Raw genomic sequence first — 17,495 nt, 5'->3', positions numbered from 1 at the left:
AACTGTATAAACTAAACCACATAGCCTTGAAGGGAATATAGCCCACTGGTTTTGCATGTTCCACCTTCCTGACCAGAAAAACACTGTCTGCAGAGAAAACTTAGGCAGTATGTCAAACAGACTTTTGACCACACCCAAAGTGCACCTAGAACCCTAATTAGTATATTTGAGCAAACAGTTTATGCAGAATGCAAAAATGGATTTGAGCACCAAAGTTGGATTTTTATATGGGCTACAATCATTTATACTGTTGCTTAAATATACAATAGAAATATAAAAAACTGACCGGATTAGTTATGTGAACTATTAATTTTATCATAGTTTACATTTTCCATAATTGTGAATCTTTCCAGAACTAAAGAAACATTTTTTTTTCTCCCCCCCCCCACAGACAGAAAGAAGCACAGCAACTTACATATCGTGTTTTCAAATATGCTTTATTTTCATTCTTTACAAAAAATAATAATTATAAATTGGTTTCTAAAGCCAGGTATACTAGACAAAGTTTACCCAATATCATGAGAACTGACGTAAACATATAAAATAGTTTAATAATGCAGCACATCTCAGCTTCTCTTTACGTTGGTGTGGGGAATCCTTTATTAATCATGTGATTATCCAAGTAAAAAAAAATATATCCACATACATGGCGGCCATTAGCATGTGAAGATATATCAATTAAAGCTTGTCCCTATAAAAAAAACAAACACAAACATATTGCAATTTAAAGATCTATAATACAATGCAGGAAAGTACATGCGTACAACACTATAGGATCTGTCAGCACAAGCGCTCAGTGCACCCTTGGTGTGGCCGAGCAGCTCAGTGAACTTTTCTACCAACTTGTTTTGCATCAGCCTCCTCTCTTTTTTTTTTTTGATTGACAGCTTTGACTAAATTGGAATTGCACGAAAGTGGACATGGATAGAAAAACAAGAAGGGGAGAAGGTGCACTGAACTGCTCATCCACACAAAGGGTGACTGGGTGAACCGAGTTTCTGTGCTTGGTTTGAACTGTTTTGCGCTTGCAAGATTCCCTTTAATTGGTATGGTCACATTTTCAAGGCAAAATAGGTCTTATATTTGGTCATTTCAAATTCCTTGCACTTTTAAAAATATTAGGACATCCCATGTCTATTTAAAAGGGAATAAGTCACCAAGTTTTCCCATATAAAGTAGGGCCAGCACCTGTATGCTTTATGTGACAGCATTCTAGAATCCTATCTGTATGTCCGTAAATGGCATTCCGGTAGATTTAAAAAAAATAAATGAAAAACAGATAAATCATAATCTTTATTTTTATATAGCGCTAACATATTCCGCAGCGCTTTACAGTTTGCACACATTATCACTTGGGTACACCGTAAAATCTCTTGGAGCCTTCATTAGGGGACGCAGGAGGCCATGAGTAGCTGTTTTTTTTTCTACCCTAGGGACCGCTTTAAGAAGTCACATGGTTTTTTGTGTCCCCCAATGATGCAAGAGAAAAGAGGATTTGGGTACTAAACAAAAATCTTTCTGAGCCTTCATTTGGGGACACAGTACCCGCTCTTGATTGTACCTTTGTTGGTTAAATTTAGCGTAATCTTAGCTCCTTGCCTGGGTATACACTGCTGAGAAGGAGTTAACCCTTTTTTTTCTGCCCAGTGTGAGCAGCATGCATCCATGGTTCCCAGTGTTCCCCAATGAAGAAAAAATAAAAATAAAAAGAGAAAAAAGTTATTATACTCCCTTACAAGGCGGTCCAGTCCAACTGCAGTCGCTGTTTATGATCCTGCGCCTTCTCTCTTCTTGCTTTATGTGGATGAGTTCTAAGTCATCCACACAGCGTCACCCATTACGTTCCTACACAGGCGCACCTCTCCCTTTCCTGCTGAGGGCAGAGCAAAGTATTGTAATATGCATCTGTAGGGACAGGCCAGAGAGCCCCGACACATGCGCACTACCATACTCTGCCATTGGCAAGGCATAAAAGTGCACCTGCGCAGAGGAGCACGATGCAGAGGCCACTGGATAACGTAGAATCCACATGAAGCAAGAAGTGAGTGCATAGAGTGACCAGTGACCATTAATGGTTGAAGTGAGAGGTCATTATATACAGAAGGCATGTTGCAGTTACTAATTAGTATGTATGGTACAGTAGGATACTACTGGCACAGAACGGATGTGGAATTTGAAAGGGGTGTATGTGCTTTTATCTTTATGTCAAATGCAGCTTTTCTGCTTTATATTCCCAAAAGATCAAAACTCCCTTACTTGTCAGTGTTACATGTAGAGAATGTACATGAAAAAACAAAAACATGATCCCACCTACTCCCAACTGTCCACAACCTAAAGGGTTATTTCCACTCCATTGAATGTCTGTGGGACTGCTGTGCTCAGAAGCTCCAGGGGAAATGCACAAAGCCGAGGCCGAGAACGAGCACCTTTGCTCCATTTAGGATGGGGCTGCCAAAGCCTTAATTTCAGGATGGCTGGAGGCTTCCTGGTCAAACCCCTCAGCGATTAGCAAGTAATCCCTTATCACAAGTCCTCCATACACATTAGATAAAAGTTGTCGGAACCTGACTGGCCGACCATCTGGGATGTACGGGGACCACCTGATCGGAAAGACGGATCAGGACGGTGGAATTTGAAAGGCCAAACCTTAAATTTTCAGGGGCGATCATTAGTCGACAGAACAGTGTGATGGTGGCTTTCTTCTATTTCCCCCATTTAAATCACAAATATTTAGCAAAGCCTAGCACTCATGTGTAAGGGGAGATGGGCGACTCAGTCTACTGGAGTGTCGTCCGACAGTTATCACATGTAAATGACCGGTTTTAGATCTGCCGCGCCCTCTCAACCAGATATAGATGGTCCACTGCATACAAACCGGTTAAGTACTATAAATCTTTGGTGAAAAACCAAATAACTTAACAGAAGTCCATGCAAAAGTAAATGTAATAAATATGCTGGCTATTATGATGCAAATATAACATAATACATAAACGTCTTACCAATTGCATATGTTGAGACATTTAAAGCAGACTCCAATTAAAGCCAAAAAAGGTTTGGTTTATCTCTAAACTCCGAGCAATTTCCTCGATAATGCAGTGCTGTTGCCACATGAGGTGCAGCTTTCGGTATCTTTCATGGGAGAGCCGTAGAGGATTCCCACGCCTTTGTAAGAGACCAAAGAAAATGATCAAACAAAATATATTAAATATATTATATAATACCGTATATATAGTTAGTCATGGCCAAAACGGTTTGCACCCTTGAAGTTGATCCAGAAAATGAAGTACTTCTCCCAGAAAATTACTGCAATTACACGTTTTGTTATACACTTTTTTGTGCTGTTACAGTACACACAAAGGACATAAAACAAAACAAAAAAAGGGCAAATTGGATAGCATTTCAGACAAAACCCCAAAAATGGTCTGGACAAAATTGTTGGCACCCTCAACTTAATACTTGTTTGCATACCCTGTGGAATAAATAACTGCAATCAATTGCTTTCTATAACCATCTACAAACTGCTTACACCTCTCAGCTGGAATTTTGGGCAACACTTTTGCAAACTGCCCCATGTCTCTCATATTTGATGCCACCTTCTCACAACAGCAATTTTAAGATCTCAGGTGTTCAATGGGATTTAGATCTGGAGTCACTGCTGTCTACTTCAGAACTCTGGCGCTTTGTTTCCATTGATTTCAGGGGGCTTCTTGAAGTATGTTTGGGGTCATTGTCTTGCTGGAAGACTTATTACCTATGACACAAACCCAGCTTTCTGACACTGGGCATTACATTTGTGATCCTACAAATAAACCAAGAGCATACTGCCCCAAAATGGACATAATGTCACCAGATTAATATAAAAAATAAATTTTATTAATATCCTGATATAATTAATTACACAGTAGGTAAATATGATGAGGTCAATGGATGATTAAATGAACGATTCCAGCAGGAAAATCCACATTCACAAATGTAAGGGTGCACCACAAATATAATATTGATTAATATGGGGCATACCGACAGCCTTTAGGGATGTAGGGAATGGGTAAAAATAGCCCCACAGGGACCATAAACGAGTCTTACTACGGGATATAAATTAACTATTCTTACCCTATACAGTTCCTTCCCATATTGCACGTAGCCCGATCCTTATCAAAAAACAAACCATCAAAAAGGAGCCATCAGTGCTGCTTACCCATGTGAGGTTAACTGCTGGATACGTCCACTGCAAGCCCCGACGTGCGTTTTGCGTACCGAGCATACTCGGGGGGGGCCTCATCAGGAGCATGCTCAGGCGTTGTAAGGAGGTCATACAGGCACCTGGTGGCCACACACACTACTGAGCATCATTTCCTTGTTTTGAGGCATTTCCACTTAAGTTGAATCAGCCTGTAATTTTATTTTCCACTTTGATTTTGAGTATCATTCCAAATTCAGACCTCCATGGGATATTATATATTATTTATTTAGACATACATAAACATGAATAAAAAAGTGTTTTTGGCAAAGCCAAATATTGTATCTGAAGAAATCTGGAACTTTTTAATGGATAAATAAAAGGTATATTTCACTCTACCATTGGACCGATCACTGGAGAAACAAAAAGAGAGTATATATACACACATATATGTGTGTGTATGTGTGTGTGTGTGTGTGTGTGTGTGTGTGTGTGTGTGTGTGTGTGTGTGTGTGTGTGTGTGTGTGTATATATATATTTTCACCCTGATGTATACCAAAAAAGAGCACTCATTGCTTACGATTGTCCCACAATATCATGCGTCTTGGGTGCATTTCACGATTTATGCGCCAAATCTAAAGAAAAAGTACCTCGCTTTTGCATACAGCATATAAATCTTACTTTAAACCAGGATCGGTTTCCCCATATTGGTCCAGATATGGTGCTGGGTAGAAGCAACCTCTTGTTTTCCATTCGATAAGAATAACTTTACATTCTCTAATCCTGGAAAATATGAGACGATACATGTCTAACCACAAAAATTGCCAGCTCCTGCCTCCCCCCTTAGGCTAGGTTCACACTACGTTAGTGCAGTCCGTTCAACATATCCGTTAAACGGACTGCACTAACGCAAGTGCCGGCGCTTGCACAGCGCTAGCGCAGATGGAGCTTCTGCTAGCTCCATCTGCGCTAGCGGCGACGGACCCGGAAACGCTGCAGGCGGCATCTCGGGTCCGTCACTCAATGACGGACACATCGCTAGCGCACGCCCATTGTGGGCGTGCGCTAGCAATGCGCTCGCCATTGCTTGTAATGGCGGCGTTAACGGACTACGTTACACCACGTTATGCCGCGGTGTATCGTAGTCCGTTAAACGGGTTCACAACACGCAGTGTGATCCCAGCCTTACAGTCACCAGTATGCATCTGTAGTTTGATTAAGTAAATGACTCACTTGAGGAATATACAGATCCCAGCTCCGCAGTGCAGAGCATGTGCCGTGCAGGCCCCCAGCTCGTCTCCATTGAGCTCCTCCTGACAACATGTGTTCTGAGAGCACAGTATGACCCCACACAGTAGACATAACACCGGGTGTTTCCGTTCAGTTTCCTGGGATTTTGGGCACCTAAAAACATGATGCGTACAAGTAATCTCATGAAACAAACAAAAAAAAAAAAAGGGATTTTTGTGTATTCACCGTAAAATCCTTTTCTCCGAGCCATTCATTGGGGACACAGACCGTGGGTGTATGCTGCTGCCACTAGGAGGCTGACACCAAGTGATACAAAGAAAGTCAGCTCCTCCTCTGCTGTATACACCTTCCTGCTGTCTCTCAGCTAACCAGTTCGGTGCAAAAGCAGTAGGAGATCAATAACATATGAGTGTATAACATGTCATATATGAGAGTATAGCATGTCAGATTATAAAAACAAGCATAAGCTAATAACCGGGTGGGAGCTGTGTCCCCCAGTAAATGGCTCGGAGAAAAGGATTTTACGGTGAGTACACAAAAATCCCTATTTCTCCTTCGCCTCATTGGGGGACACAGACTGTGGGACGTCCCAAAGCAGTCCCTGGGTGGGGACAACATCAGATCAGGGCCTGTGTAACCGCTACTTACAAGTGCGCCACCACGGCCTGCAGAGTCCGCCTGACCAGACTCACATCTGTGGAAGTGTGGGAATTATAGTGCTTCAAGAATGCATGCGGACTGGACGAATCTGCAAGCTTGCAGGCGTGCCTTGCCGACGCCTGGTGCCTAGAACCCTCGATAGACCAGGAAATAGGCTGACATCTAGTACGGAAGGACTCCTGGATGGTGAAACAAATCCACCAGGCTAACATGGCAGATGAAACGGCTAAACCCTTCCTGAAAACGTCAGGATGCCTTCCTCTTCCAGTCAGGAAGCCCAAATAAAGCGTCCAACCTTCGGAAGAATGCCGTCCTCGAGACATACCTACTCTGAGCACTCACTTTGTCCAAAATATGGGGAACTTATTCCATTTTGTGGACTGGTGCCGAAAGAGATGAGGGAAGAACTAAGCCCTCATAACAGTGGTAATACAATACCACCTTGGTAACAAGGGATGGGGATGGCCTGAGGACAACCTTGCCTTGAAGGTAATAAGGAAAAAAAGTCTGAAAGAGCAGAGGAGCTAGCTCCGAAGACTCGTCAGAGTGAGGATATCGCAGAGAAAAAAGGGGCGACCTTCCCTGATAGTAAAGTCTGTCCGGATGAAATGGAGTCTACTGTAAGGCTCCTAGGACCATTAAGGTCCTAATGATCCAACGGTATGCGATAGGGAAGAACTACGTGTGAAAACTTCCTGTGAGAAAGTCCCTACTTGCAGTATTGCTGCAAGACGGCGGAAAGATACTAGCTCCGCAAACAAAAACTGTGTGGATCTCGGAGGATCACTGGGGCCTTTTCTGCTTCCGAAAGGTTTTCCGAAGTAGTGGAAGGGGAGTTAGGGAAACTGGTACCACGGGAGAACCAGAGCATGCAGTACGATGGCTCTTGGATCTCGAGGCCGAACCACGAACTCCAGTACATTGGCATTCAGTCTGGACACCATCCGATCTACAACTGGAGAGCTCCAGTGAAGGCAGATCTGATGGAAGACTTCGAGGTGAAGTTCCAACTGACTTGAGGCGGAACCCTGACAGCTGAATTTGTTTGCCGTCCAGAGTTCTACTCCTAGGATATATACTGCAGAGATCACCGAATGATAGATCTCGGCCCATCAGAGAATGTGAGGTACCTTGGTCATGGCGCCTGACCGTGGGTACCTGCTAGATGATGGTGGCATTATCCGATTGAATTCGGATAGGGTGACCCGCCAGAAGGCAGTGGACCTGCTGTAGGACTACCGCTCGGATCTCCAGAGCAATGATAGGGAGAAGAAGACTGGTTTTGGTAGTTACTAATAACCATTGAACCGGGAGAAAGGCCCTGGATGAAGAAGGAGCTCAGAGACTATCGTCTGTTTGACTTTCTGAAAACAAGCGGAGCAAAGGAAACCGCTTCCATTGTCGTCACCATTTTTCCTCAGAACCCTCCTAGCGAATCGAATGAAATGAGGGGATGAGTAATCAAGTGTGCGAGCTCCCTGTTGAAGGGCTATGACCTTGTCTCGAGGGAGAATTACCATCCTAGTTAAGGTCTCCAGCCAGGAGACCATTGCTCTAGCAATCCATGCGGCGGCTAGGGAGGATAGAGCACTGAACTCGAAGCCACAAGACGGAACGAACCAGATTTGCGATCTGATAGTCCGTGGTATTTTTAACTGAAGATACGTCAGGCAGGGATACTGGTAGGAATACCAAAGGAGATTCTACCTGGTTAATCTGCCAGGTGGCAGAATGCGCGGCTGCATCCAGCAGGTCATAGTCTCTTGCCATCGCCGCTGTCTTTTGATGGTGCAGAGATAAAAATTAGGAACCCTCGATCCATCAACCTCTTAACAGGGAAGTGGAGAGGAATTGTCTGCCTTCTTGCATCATCTGCTAAATAGTGGTGATGCAGAGGGGGGTGCTCGTACGCCAAAAAGGGAGCCTCTGTAAATCCACAGAATTCAGGTCTCCGGGTGAACAGGACAGGTTGTCTGGTGTTAGGCCTGGATACAGAAGAGGATACATGGAGGCGACACTCCGTGTGCTCGTCTGTTAATGGTGTGGGGAGATCGGTGCCCTTTAAAGGACCCGTCGCCCTTAATCAGACCAGGCATGGTATCCCACGTAGAGGCTTCTGTCCAGTGAATCGCTTATCCGGACTGAATGGCAAATGCTCTACGAGGGAGTTTAGTCTCCTTATGAGGGACACTGCGTAGTCTAGAGCAGAACCAGAGTCCTCGTCAATGTACCGAGATTGGTTGATGGTATAAATAGGCGAGTCATCCTTCTCTAAGCTCTGGCAAGTCCAGGCATATCCGATCCATATTCAGAGCCTTGTTGTCATCAAATCATTGGTGATGGAGCAGGAAACGAAAACTTCCGTTTTCTAGATGCCTGTATGTTTCTAGACGCCTGAACGTTTCTAGAATACTTGCGGCCCCTGCTAGCCGACGGCTCCCATGTAGGATAGGGACCATGTGTATCGGCCTGCGAGAACTCCGAGCCACAGATGGTACACGGAGGGATTCAATCTCTTGGTCAGAGAACCATGGATTGCGGTAAGTGACGAAGTCCACTGAGGGGAACTAGGTACTAAGCTAGGGTCGGCGGCGGAGGGCTCCTGAGCTCATTTAGGTGACCAGCTTCTGATTGCCCATGCGCCTTTAAGACCAGGGAATACTGGTAATGCGCCTTTAAGACCAGTGTGGCTTTACGTCAGGCATTTCCTTACACGGGTACTGATGTAGAGTCGATGTGCCCCTTTAATGCAAAAACAGTCGCCCCTGTGTGAGCCGGCCGGGTGGACTAGGATGGCCACCGGGAGTTGCGAGAGCGAGAATTCGGGGGGGTTGGCATAGCCACGGACACGATATAGGGGGCCTAAATATCTGCAGCCGGCGGGCGACACCAGGGGTAGAAGTGAGGGGCGTTGTTGCCAGACGAGAAGCACCAAAAAAAGAGGGCGGAGCCGCCTTAGGGCGCCATAGTGCGAGCGCGGCTTCTGGCATGTGGCCTACACATCGGCCGAAGCCAGGGGCTAAATTTTTGCAGCCGGCCGGAGCGTTACCTCAGAGGTGGGCCACAGGGAAGTGGCTGAGGCTGCCTGTCAGCATGTAGATATCCCTCTGAAGATGGATCCACTCACCATCGGTGCACGTCCTGGCATGGAGCCGCCGCGGATGTGGGTTTCAGCGCCGTTCTGTGCAGCGTGGACAGTGCAGGGATAAACCTCAATCCATCATACCTTTGTTAGGGAGGTGGAGAGGAACCGTCCGCCTCCTTGTGCCATCCGCTTTCACAGTGGTGGGACAGTGGAGGCTGCTCGGACGCCATAGAGGGGCCTCTGTACATCCACGGAGTTCAGCCCCCGGGTGGACAGGGCCAGTTGTCCGACATTAGGCCTGGCTCCAGAAGAGGATACATGGAGGCGACACTCCATGTGGACGCCTGCTGCTGGTGTGGGGAGATCGGGACCGTGAAGGAACCATCGCCCCTGAAGTGAGCTCAGGCATGGCTTCCCACGTTGCAAGAGATGGTACGGGGAGGTATACTCGCCTGTTGATGATTCGGGGGAGATCGGAACCTTGAAAGGATCCGTCGCCCCCTTCACTCAGTTAATTAAAAAATAAAAATTTGCAGAAAAAGAAATAAAATAAAAACTGTGGGGTTTGAACAAGACCCATGTGCCTCCTACAGACACTAAGCAAGAACTGGTTAACGCAGAGCCAGCAGGAGGGTGTATACTGCAGGGGAGGAGATCACTTTCTCTGTATCACTTAGTGTTAGCCTCCTAGTGGCAGCAGCATACACCCACGGTCTGTGTCCCCCAATGAGGCGAAGGAGAAATAAATCTGTTCCTTTGTGTTAAAATTTCACATAATTCAACTTATTGATATATTGTTATTTTCCCAAACCGCTGGCATTTCAGCCACACTCTGAAAACGTTTCAAAGTTTTACATCAAGAAAATCTAAAATCTTCTGGGATCGCACAAGTCTGGCTGAAATGGGGCATTATCTGCAGATTTGGAAAGAAAACCCCAGTACATCGGTATTTTGCTTTAAGTCACATTTTAAAAGACAAATCAAAAGTTCTTTTTTGCTGTTAAATACAACCCTTTTAAAAAAAAAAAAGTTTCCAGTTGTACCAACTACTTACGTAAATACAAAACACAAATTAAGAATATTACATACAGATAGTAAATGGATTTCTGTACTTAACATAAAATCCTTATCTAGCTGCATAGTGGAAGGTACAGGACTGTGTGCCACTAGGAAGCTCAAGACTACGTGAGGGGGGGAAAAGTGTTGGCTCTGCCTGGTGAGCTACACTCCCTAGGCAGCTCAGTTTAGCACAAAAAACAATTCTGTAACAAGTAATTTTGAACCTAAGGACAGAAGAACCAGGAATAGGGTGGAAGCGGTGTTTCCCCAACGTGTTATAATAGTGTTGCAACACACTTGGGAAAATAGTGAACAATAAAAAAAAGAATGACTTTTCTAGCTCCTGTACAGACTAAAAATCATGATCCCACAGACCCTAGTGGTTCCTGCGTGAGCGGTGATAGCCCTAACGACAAACTAGATGACTGCACCTCGGACCTATGCTAGCTAAAAGGATGTTGAGTGCTTCACCTTCCTCCTAAAGAACAGGAGGGCAGAGCAGAATGCAATCTACGGAATAGAAAATGTGCTGAAATAGAAAGATCTTTTATTTTGTATTTCAAGTTTAGTACGTACTGTTAAAGAATATGCCACCTACTTCTTAAAGACAAAGATAGGTGCAGGGTAAAGAACAAACAGCAGAGATATAAACCCTAGCTGGTCTTTCACTGACTGGCTTAAACTACAGCAGACTCCAACAGAGGAAGAATTCTCCACAATTCAAAAGACTAGAGTAGGGAAGGATCTAGGAGAAAAAAAAGGGACCTGTATGGACTAGGGACCACATGCGGACAAACTGGAAAAATCCAATAGATTGTAATGGAAAAAAAAAAGTCCTTAAGATGCATGGCGTTGTGAGCCCTGACTCAGTCTTGCCGCCATGCTCTAGGGAAGCGGGTGGACAGGAGTCAAACATACCATAAACCCAGGCACCTTATCACCGACTGTGTTGGGCAATTCGGTTCCAACAAGAGGACACAGCGTGACCACTAGTGACTGTTCTCTATTAAACAATGGGATGAACAGGGTTACCATCCCACTCAGTTTACCTATCTGAAGGAGAAATGAGAGGTTAGCACAATGTTACAAAGACATTTTAACAGAACAGTAGGCCATAACAGCTCTGACCAAATTTAGATGGTGGAGACAACACTCCCAGGGATGAACGGGAAGTGGGCAAAAGGACGTAACGACAATTTCCTTGGTAATGTGGGCAAGACCACCTTGCTTTGATGAGAACAAGAAAGGGAGCCCTGCAGGAAAAAGCATCGAGCTCAGACACCCTGTGAATGCAGGTTATCGTCACCAAAAAAGCCATCTTCCACAAAAGAAACTAATACAAGATGCTGAGAAAAAGCTTAAAGGGACACGGTCACCTGAATTTGGAGGGAACAATCTTCAGCCATGGAGGCGGGGTTTTTGGGTGTTTGATTCACCCTTTCCTTACCCGCTAGCTGCATGCTGGCTGCAATATTAGATTGAAGTTCATTCTCTGTCCTCCGTAGTACATGCCTGCACAAGGTGCAATCTTGCCTTACGCAGGCGTGTACTATGGAGGACAGAGAATGAACTTCAATCCAATATTGCAGTCAGCATGCAGCCAGCGGGTAAGGAAAGGGTGAATCAAACACCCAAAAACCCCGCCTCCATGGCTGAAGATTGTTCCCTCCAAATTCAGGTGACAGTGTCCCTTTAAAGGGACACTCCCGGAGCGCAGACAGAATAAGGCTGGAGGTCCCAAGTCTCCACCAGATGCCTGTAAGGTGAGGAGCAATGACAGCTCAGGCCTCTATTAAAGTATCCTGGTAGAGAGCCCAAATGGGAATAAAAAAGTAGGGATATAGCACTCAGAAACCACCCAGAAGGGAACAAAAAATAAATAAATATAGGGGAGGAGGGGGACAATTGTGGTAGTTATACTTGCCCTGCTTGTCTTTAGATACGTGCAGGAACAGCCTGAGATGGGGAATCTCCAGGGTGCTATTGCAGAAGATCAAATATAATTCATGCCTTGTACAGACAGTTGGCTAAAACTGGGGGGGGGGGGGGGGGGGGGGGGGAGGGGGAGGGAGGGGGGGCTAAAGTCCCAGAAGAGTAAAAAAGCCCACCAAGCAGAACCAACACTTTTTTACCTACTGTCATCATCCCACAGTCGTATATTCCAATACTATGTAGGACAAGATTTATACCCAAAATTAATGCTCAAAACACATGGAAACTGAGGGTCTCCATTGATCATTATGGGGACTGTCGGGGGTTACATATTGTATGTTTGTTTTTTTACAATGAGAGAAAAAGTTCTGCATGCTGCACTTTATCTTCTGATCTAACAACGGACACCAAATGGAAATCAAACAGGCCCCAGTATAATCAATGGGGATGGGAGGTGTCTATATGCATCAGTTAGGAAAACGTATGCCCAAAATGGATCCATTTGCTGATCCCTAAACTGCAACTAAAAAAAAAAAAAGGAAATGTGAACGGAGTTTTATAATATAATGCAGCTTCTTAGACGTCCCACATGAAGGTGATGCTCCTGGGACTGGACACATCGTCCACCCCACAGTGACAACAACCACAGCTCAGCCCCTGTGCACAGAGTTAGATTTTATACTGTAACGGAAACATTGGGCAGGGAACTGCTGTAAAGAACTATACCTGAAATGGGAAGCTTGATTGAGCAGAACGCTATAATCTTCTGGCAGCTCTGTCAGGGAGTTGAGACTTCTTGGGTACCTGCAGCAGATGAGTGATGGTCTGTTATTCGGCAATGTGATTTCTTGATATTCTGATCTTATACAATGTTCTGTGCCACAAGATGCTGTACTAGAGGTTATGATAATACTTTTATTGATACTGTAAAAGCCAATATAGAATATATTTTTTATATTAATGGATGACACCTCCAATTCACAGTCAGAGTTCCAGCATTTAAGAGAGATCTGGCTGCAGAATTCAAGAACTGGTAGTTAAGTAAAAATGCACGTGATGTGGGACTCCTAGTAAGGGCAAACTTTGGCCAATCATGCATCCTACGTCCAAAAACCTGCTTCATACAGTAATTAGAACACAGGTCATTTGCGCCACAATCTTAGCGGCAATGCACACACCAAAGCCATTACCCAAGATCCTTTTCATAGACTTTTTTATATATTATTGAGACAGAAAATTCTGGGTCTTCAGATCCGCCAGTTATCACTTAAAAACTGCTGTGATGAGAATGGCATACGGACTCAAGAACATATTGAGCTCCTACACGGCTTATACAGAACCCATGCTATTCAGAGCTGTGTTTATAGCAATCGTTGGGGGTTTCGGAACCTGGCCCCCCACTTAGCAGCACTTTTCCGTCTCTATAATATACAAATAAATCTTTTAAAGAGATAGCCACCTTTCAAGCTGGCCATGTATATTGGAGGAGGGCTTATACTAACTTATTGCAGTGTTATCCCATTGAAGTCAGAGGAATGGCAGTAGAGGGAAACAAAGAGAAAGGATCTCATAGGGTTAATACAAGAGCAAAGGGCTTGATGGATAAAACATTGAAATATGCACAGCTCACCCTGTGTGGATGTACGATGGATAGGCAAAACTCTACTGGATGGCATGTAGAAGTCAGAATGGAGCTGAGCAGTCCTTAACATGCATTACGAATTGCCAAAACTATGATGGTGCAGTGATTTGGTTTCGGATTTGAAACCATGCGACCACTATTTCAAGTGGACATCACATTTTGGATGAAGATAAAATTAATTACCACGACAGTAAACACACACTTCCTTTCAAGTCTATCATCCACTTGGAAAAGTGATGGCTAATGCAAATCCCAAATCAGATCCCATTGAAGTGAATGTTACACTGCTGCAGTACACGGCACAGAAATTACAAGGCTGTGTGTAGATCAACCAAGAGCAAGGTTGTTGGGGGGAGGGTGCAGGAAAATCCTTTTAAAACCTGAAATGCACCAAAAATTTGGCAATTGTACTGAAACAGTTTTAGAAGTATCTCTTACCTGATTGCGCTTCTTTCACCAGTAAGGACGCCAAGGACAGCGGGGTCCGATCCCCACCTAGAGAACAGAAGGAGTGACAGTTGCGACAGCTGCGGCCTGGTAATTGCCCAGACTAAATCTGCTCAGTCGTACTCTATAATTCATGCAATGTGTGTTATAGCTGGAGATCAGAGGGAGATTTCATTTATTTATACCTCATCAGGCACAGCTTGAGAATCATGTATTCTCTACACGTTGTCTCCGGGGTGGCTTAGGAAAAAAATAGATGACTGCAACTAATATAGGAAGGAGTGTGCAATTTATTACATTCAGACGTAACTTTGAGTCACTTAATATTGACTGTGGATTTAGTGACAGAACATACCAATCCGAGGCCAAACATTCAGCCTCTGAACGCACAGAGAAGCAATGGATCGGGGCCGGTCTGAATGGTGGCTTGTGAGGACAAACCTGTGGCCACTCTGCAAGCTCCTGGCCCTTACACGTAATACCAGCTTGTAGACACAGTATTTTAGAACAGTTTATTGTTTGCGATAGCTTATGTGTATGTAGTACAGATGTATTCAACAAACCGCACCTCTGAATAAGTGGTCTCACAGTGTCCCAATACTCGCGGAAAAGGGCAAATAAGTTAGTAGGTAGAGAGAGGTAGCCGCACAGAGCCTCCAGCTCTTCTTCTGGAGCCGCTGCAAAAGAAATGGCGTTAAATTCAGATTAGGAGGAAGGACACAAAAGTGTGTGATACAGGGAAGGTTTCACTTCAAATCTGATTAAAGATGCAGGAAGGTTTGAGCCCTTTTGCCCTTTGGGTGAACTGAAGTGACAGCTGGAAGATTAATACCACAGTCTGGTCTCAGGCTTCAGCAATGGGAGAGAAAATCTGTAGTAAGGGAGATGAATTCAATATATAATGGAGAAGCTTAAAAAATAAGTCACTATACTTATTGATTTTTAACATTTAGCAGTCACTTGAATTGCCTGCAGATTGATGGGGGTCAGGGTTTTAAGACCCCCAGAGATCACACAGCGCAGAGTACAGATACAAGGCTATGAAGCCGTACCCTGAGCTGCACTGTATTCCTGTATCTGCCAAAGGTGCACGCTTTTCTAGGGTCTGGTTTGCAATTGGTGGGGGGCGCTATCAATCTTGGACGCCTACTCACTGATCTGAAGGCAAGTCAAGTGCCTCACAAATATGAAAAATCAGTGAGAAAGTTTAGTTACGCTTTAGGCATTACACAATACCCAACTCCTTCACCACAGAGTGCCGGAATAATATTTAATCACAGGACAATAAAACAATCCTTATCTAAGAATTGGCCCAATATTTATGGACGTAACGGTTTATCACCCATGGTAATTCTGCTCCATGTCACCTGTCTTATCCATGGTTTTTCCTTTTTTTTTTTTTTTCTATGTCATAAATATGTGATTCTTCAGGATTTGTTTAAGTCTTTGCCGGATGAAGAGGCCTGTGTAGTCTCGAAAGCTTGCAATTTGTTACCATCTTTTCAGTTAGCCATTAAAAGCTATCAGCCAATGAGGACTCAATTCTAAATATTTTTGAATAATATTTAAAAACCCCATAGCTGATGTGTGGTAGTGGTTACTTGATTTCGCTACACATTTCTTAACATTTATGACAGTACAAGTTATTCACTCAAGTTTACCTAAGGACGTCAGCTCATCCGGTGGCGTCACTCCTAACAAATAGTGGAAGAACAGCGCAGAACAACGCAGGAAAGGGACAATCCCTTTTTTCACGCAGTCCCAAATATACCAGCCGGGAAGATCATCTGCTCTAAAGCTGTAACATATAGATCATACAAATTACATCTTAATCAGATCTGTTTCCCGATTTTACAATCATAAATTTCCTTCATTACTACATCTCAGACCAGAGAACACAGTTGTACTTGTGGTGATGACTGTATGATTCTTCTTGAAAGTTTTCCTGCTTTAATATTCAAATTAACATCTGAGCAGTCCAATTAACCATAAAGAGTCTGTTTAGTATTAGGATTCTACAGCCATTCTGATCTGGATTTTCAAAGTAATTACACCAGTCTCCATGATGCAGAACGCCCAGACCACAGAGTGTCTACCCTGGATGTTTACTGGGATACTTAATATAACACAGGAGTGGTTTGCTGAATTGACACGTTCTATTTTTTATACTAATCTTTGATTTCAATATAACTCTTGTTTATTATCTTTTGTAGAGATAACAATACGGCTGCACTTACCTTTCAATAACCAGTGAAAGGTCCTGACACAAAGCTGCCGCATCATGAGCTTCCTCGCAGTCACGTGGCACGGCACATGGCAGATTGTCTGTCAAAGGTTAAGAAAAATGATCATATTGTATGAGCTTTAATGATTGATAATAAACTACCAATTTTTTTTTTTTTTTCCTTTTCTTTAACAACGAACAGTCTGAAGTCTGCCACTTTACAGTGGCCATTGTTACTGTCACAAATATACATTTGTGCTCCGACTGGCTACAAGGAGCAAAAACGAACCTTCCCCCCCCCCCCCCCGCCATTAAACAGACTAATGTTGACCGAGTGCACCAATACTAACATGTTTAGTAGAAGTTTAATGTGTGTGGGAGACCAGGGTAATATTTTGTAGGGGGAATTATCTATATGGCATATCCGATTTTGGACTGCTGATCATATTGTCTCCCACAGATAAAACATCACTAGACACGGGAAGAAGTAGAATGAGAAGGGTTGCGCTCTCTGGCCCTTAAAATTCTTCTATTTATTTCACAAAGTTAAAATAGTGGGTTGCAGGGGTAGATGGAATACGTTGTGGATGACGGCCATTTCTTGCCAAATGGCCTTCAACAGGACCATGCAAAGACCCCGTTGAAGCGCCATTTGGCAAAATACGGCCATTATCCACAACGTATTCAGTCCACCCCTGCAACCCACTATTTTACCCTTGTGCGATAAAGAGAAGAATATTAAGGAACAATGAGTGCGACCTATTGCATTCTACTTCCTCCCATTTTTATTACTTTAGCTAGCGTGCCCTTGGTTTGACCCCTTCTTTGCCGCCATATAACAAGATGAAAAAGGAGGTTGGACACCTGATGGTGCTGGCATACACTTCACAAAACACACCACTAGACATGTCTGGTGAAGGCTCTCTCAGAGAGCAGTCAGACTGCCACATAAAATGGATCGCAATGCACGGACTGGCCGGCAGTTTTCCTGACCCAAGAGTCACAGCAGCATAGAAAT

General features: G+C 44.1%; 1 protein-coding gene across 1 annotated transcript in view; it reads right to left on the bottom strand.

Annotated features, from left to right (window-relative positions):
* Positions 1-418: 418 nt before the first annotated feature.
* Positions 419-17,495, bottom strand: part of UBR1 (ubiquitin protein ligase E3 component n-recognin 1) — a 233,593-nt gene continuing 216,516 nt past the window's right edge. Inside the window, exons 40-48 of the mRNA XM_069730874.1 lie at positions 16,491-16,578; positions 15,915-16,051; positions 14,822-14,930; positions 14,245-14,301; positions 12,891-12,968; positions 5,411-5,581; positions 4,859-4,960; positions 3,000-3,162; positions 419-691 (exon numbers count right to left, since the gene is read on the bottom strand). Coding sequence (XP_069586975.1) covers positions 3,021-3,162; positions 4,859-4,960; positions 5,411-5,581; positions 12,891-12,968; positions 14,245-14,301; positions 14,822-14,930; positions 15,915-16,051; positions 16,491-16,578 — 884 coding nt within the window. The 3' untranslated portion in view covers positions 419-691; positions 3,000-3,020. The remainder of the gene's footprint in view (positions 692-2,999; positions 3,163-4,858; positions 4,961-5,410; positions 5,582-12,890; positions 12,969-14,244; positions 14,302-14,821; positions 14,931-15,914; positions 16,052-16,490; positions 16,579-17,495) is intronic.

Source organism: Ranitomeya imitator, chromosome 1 (assembly GCF_032444005.1).
Source record: "Ranitomeya imitator isolate aRanImi1 chromosome 1, aRanImi1.pri, whole genome shotgun sequence".
Classification (NCBI taxonomy): Eukaryota; Metazoa; Chordata; class Amphibia; order Anura; family Dendrobatidae; genus Ranitomeya; species Ranitomeya imitator.
The sequence above is the reverse complement of the archived record's forward strand: the minus strand, read 5'-3'. Positions and strand labels throughout refer to the sequence as shown.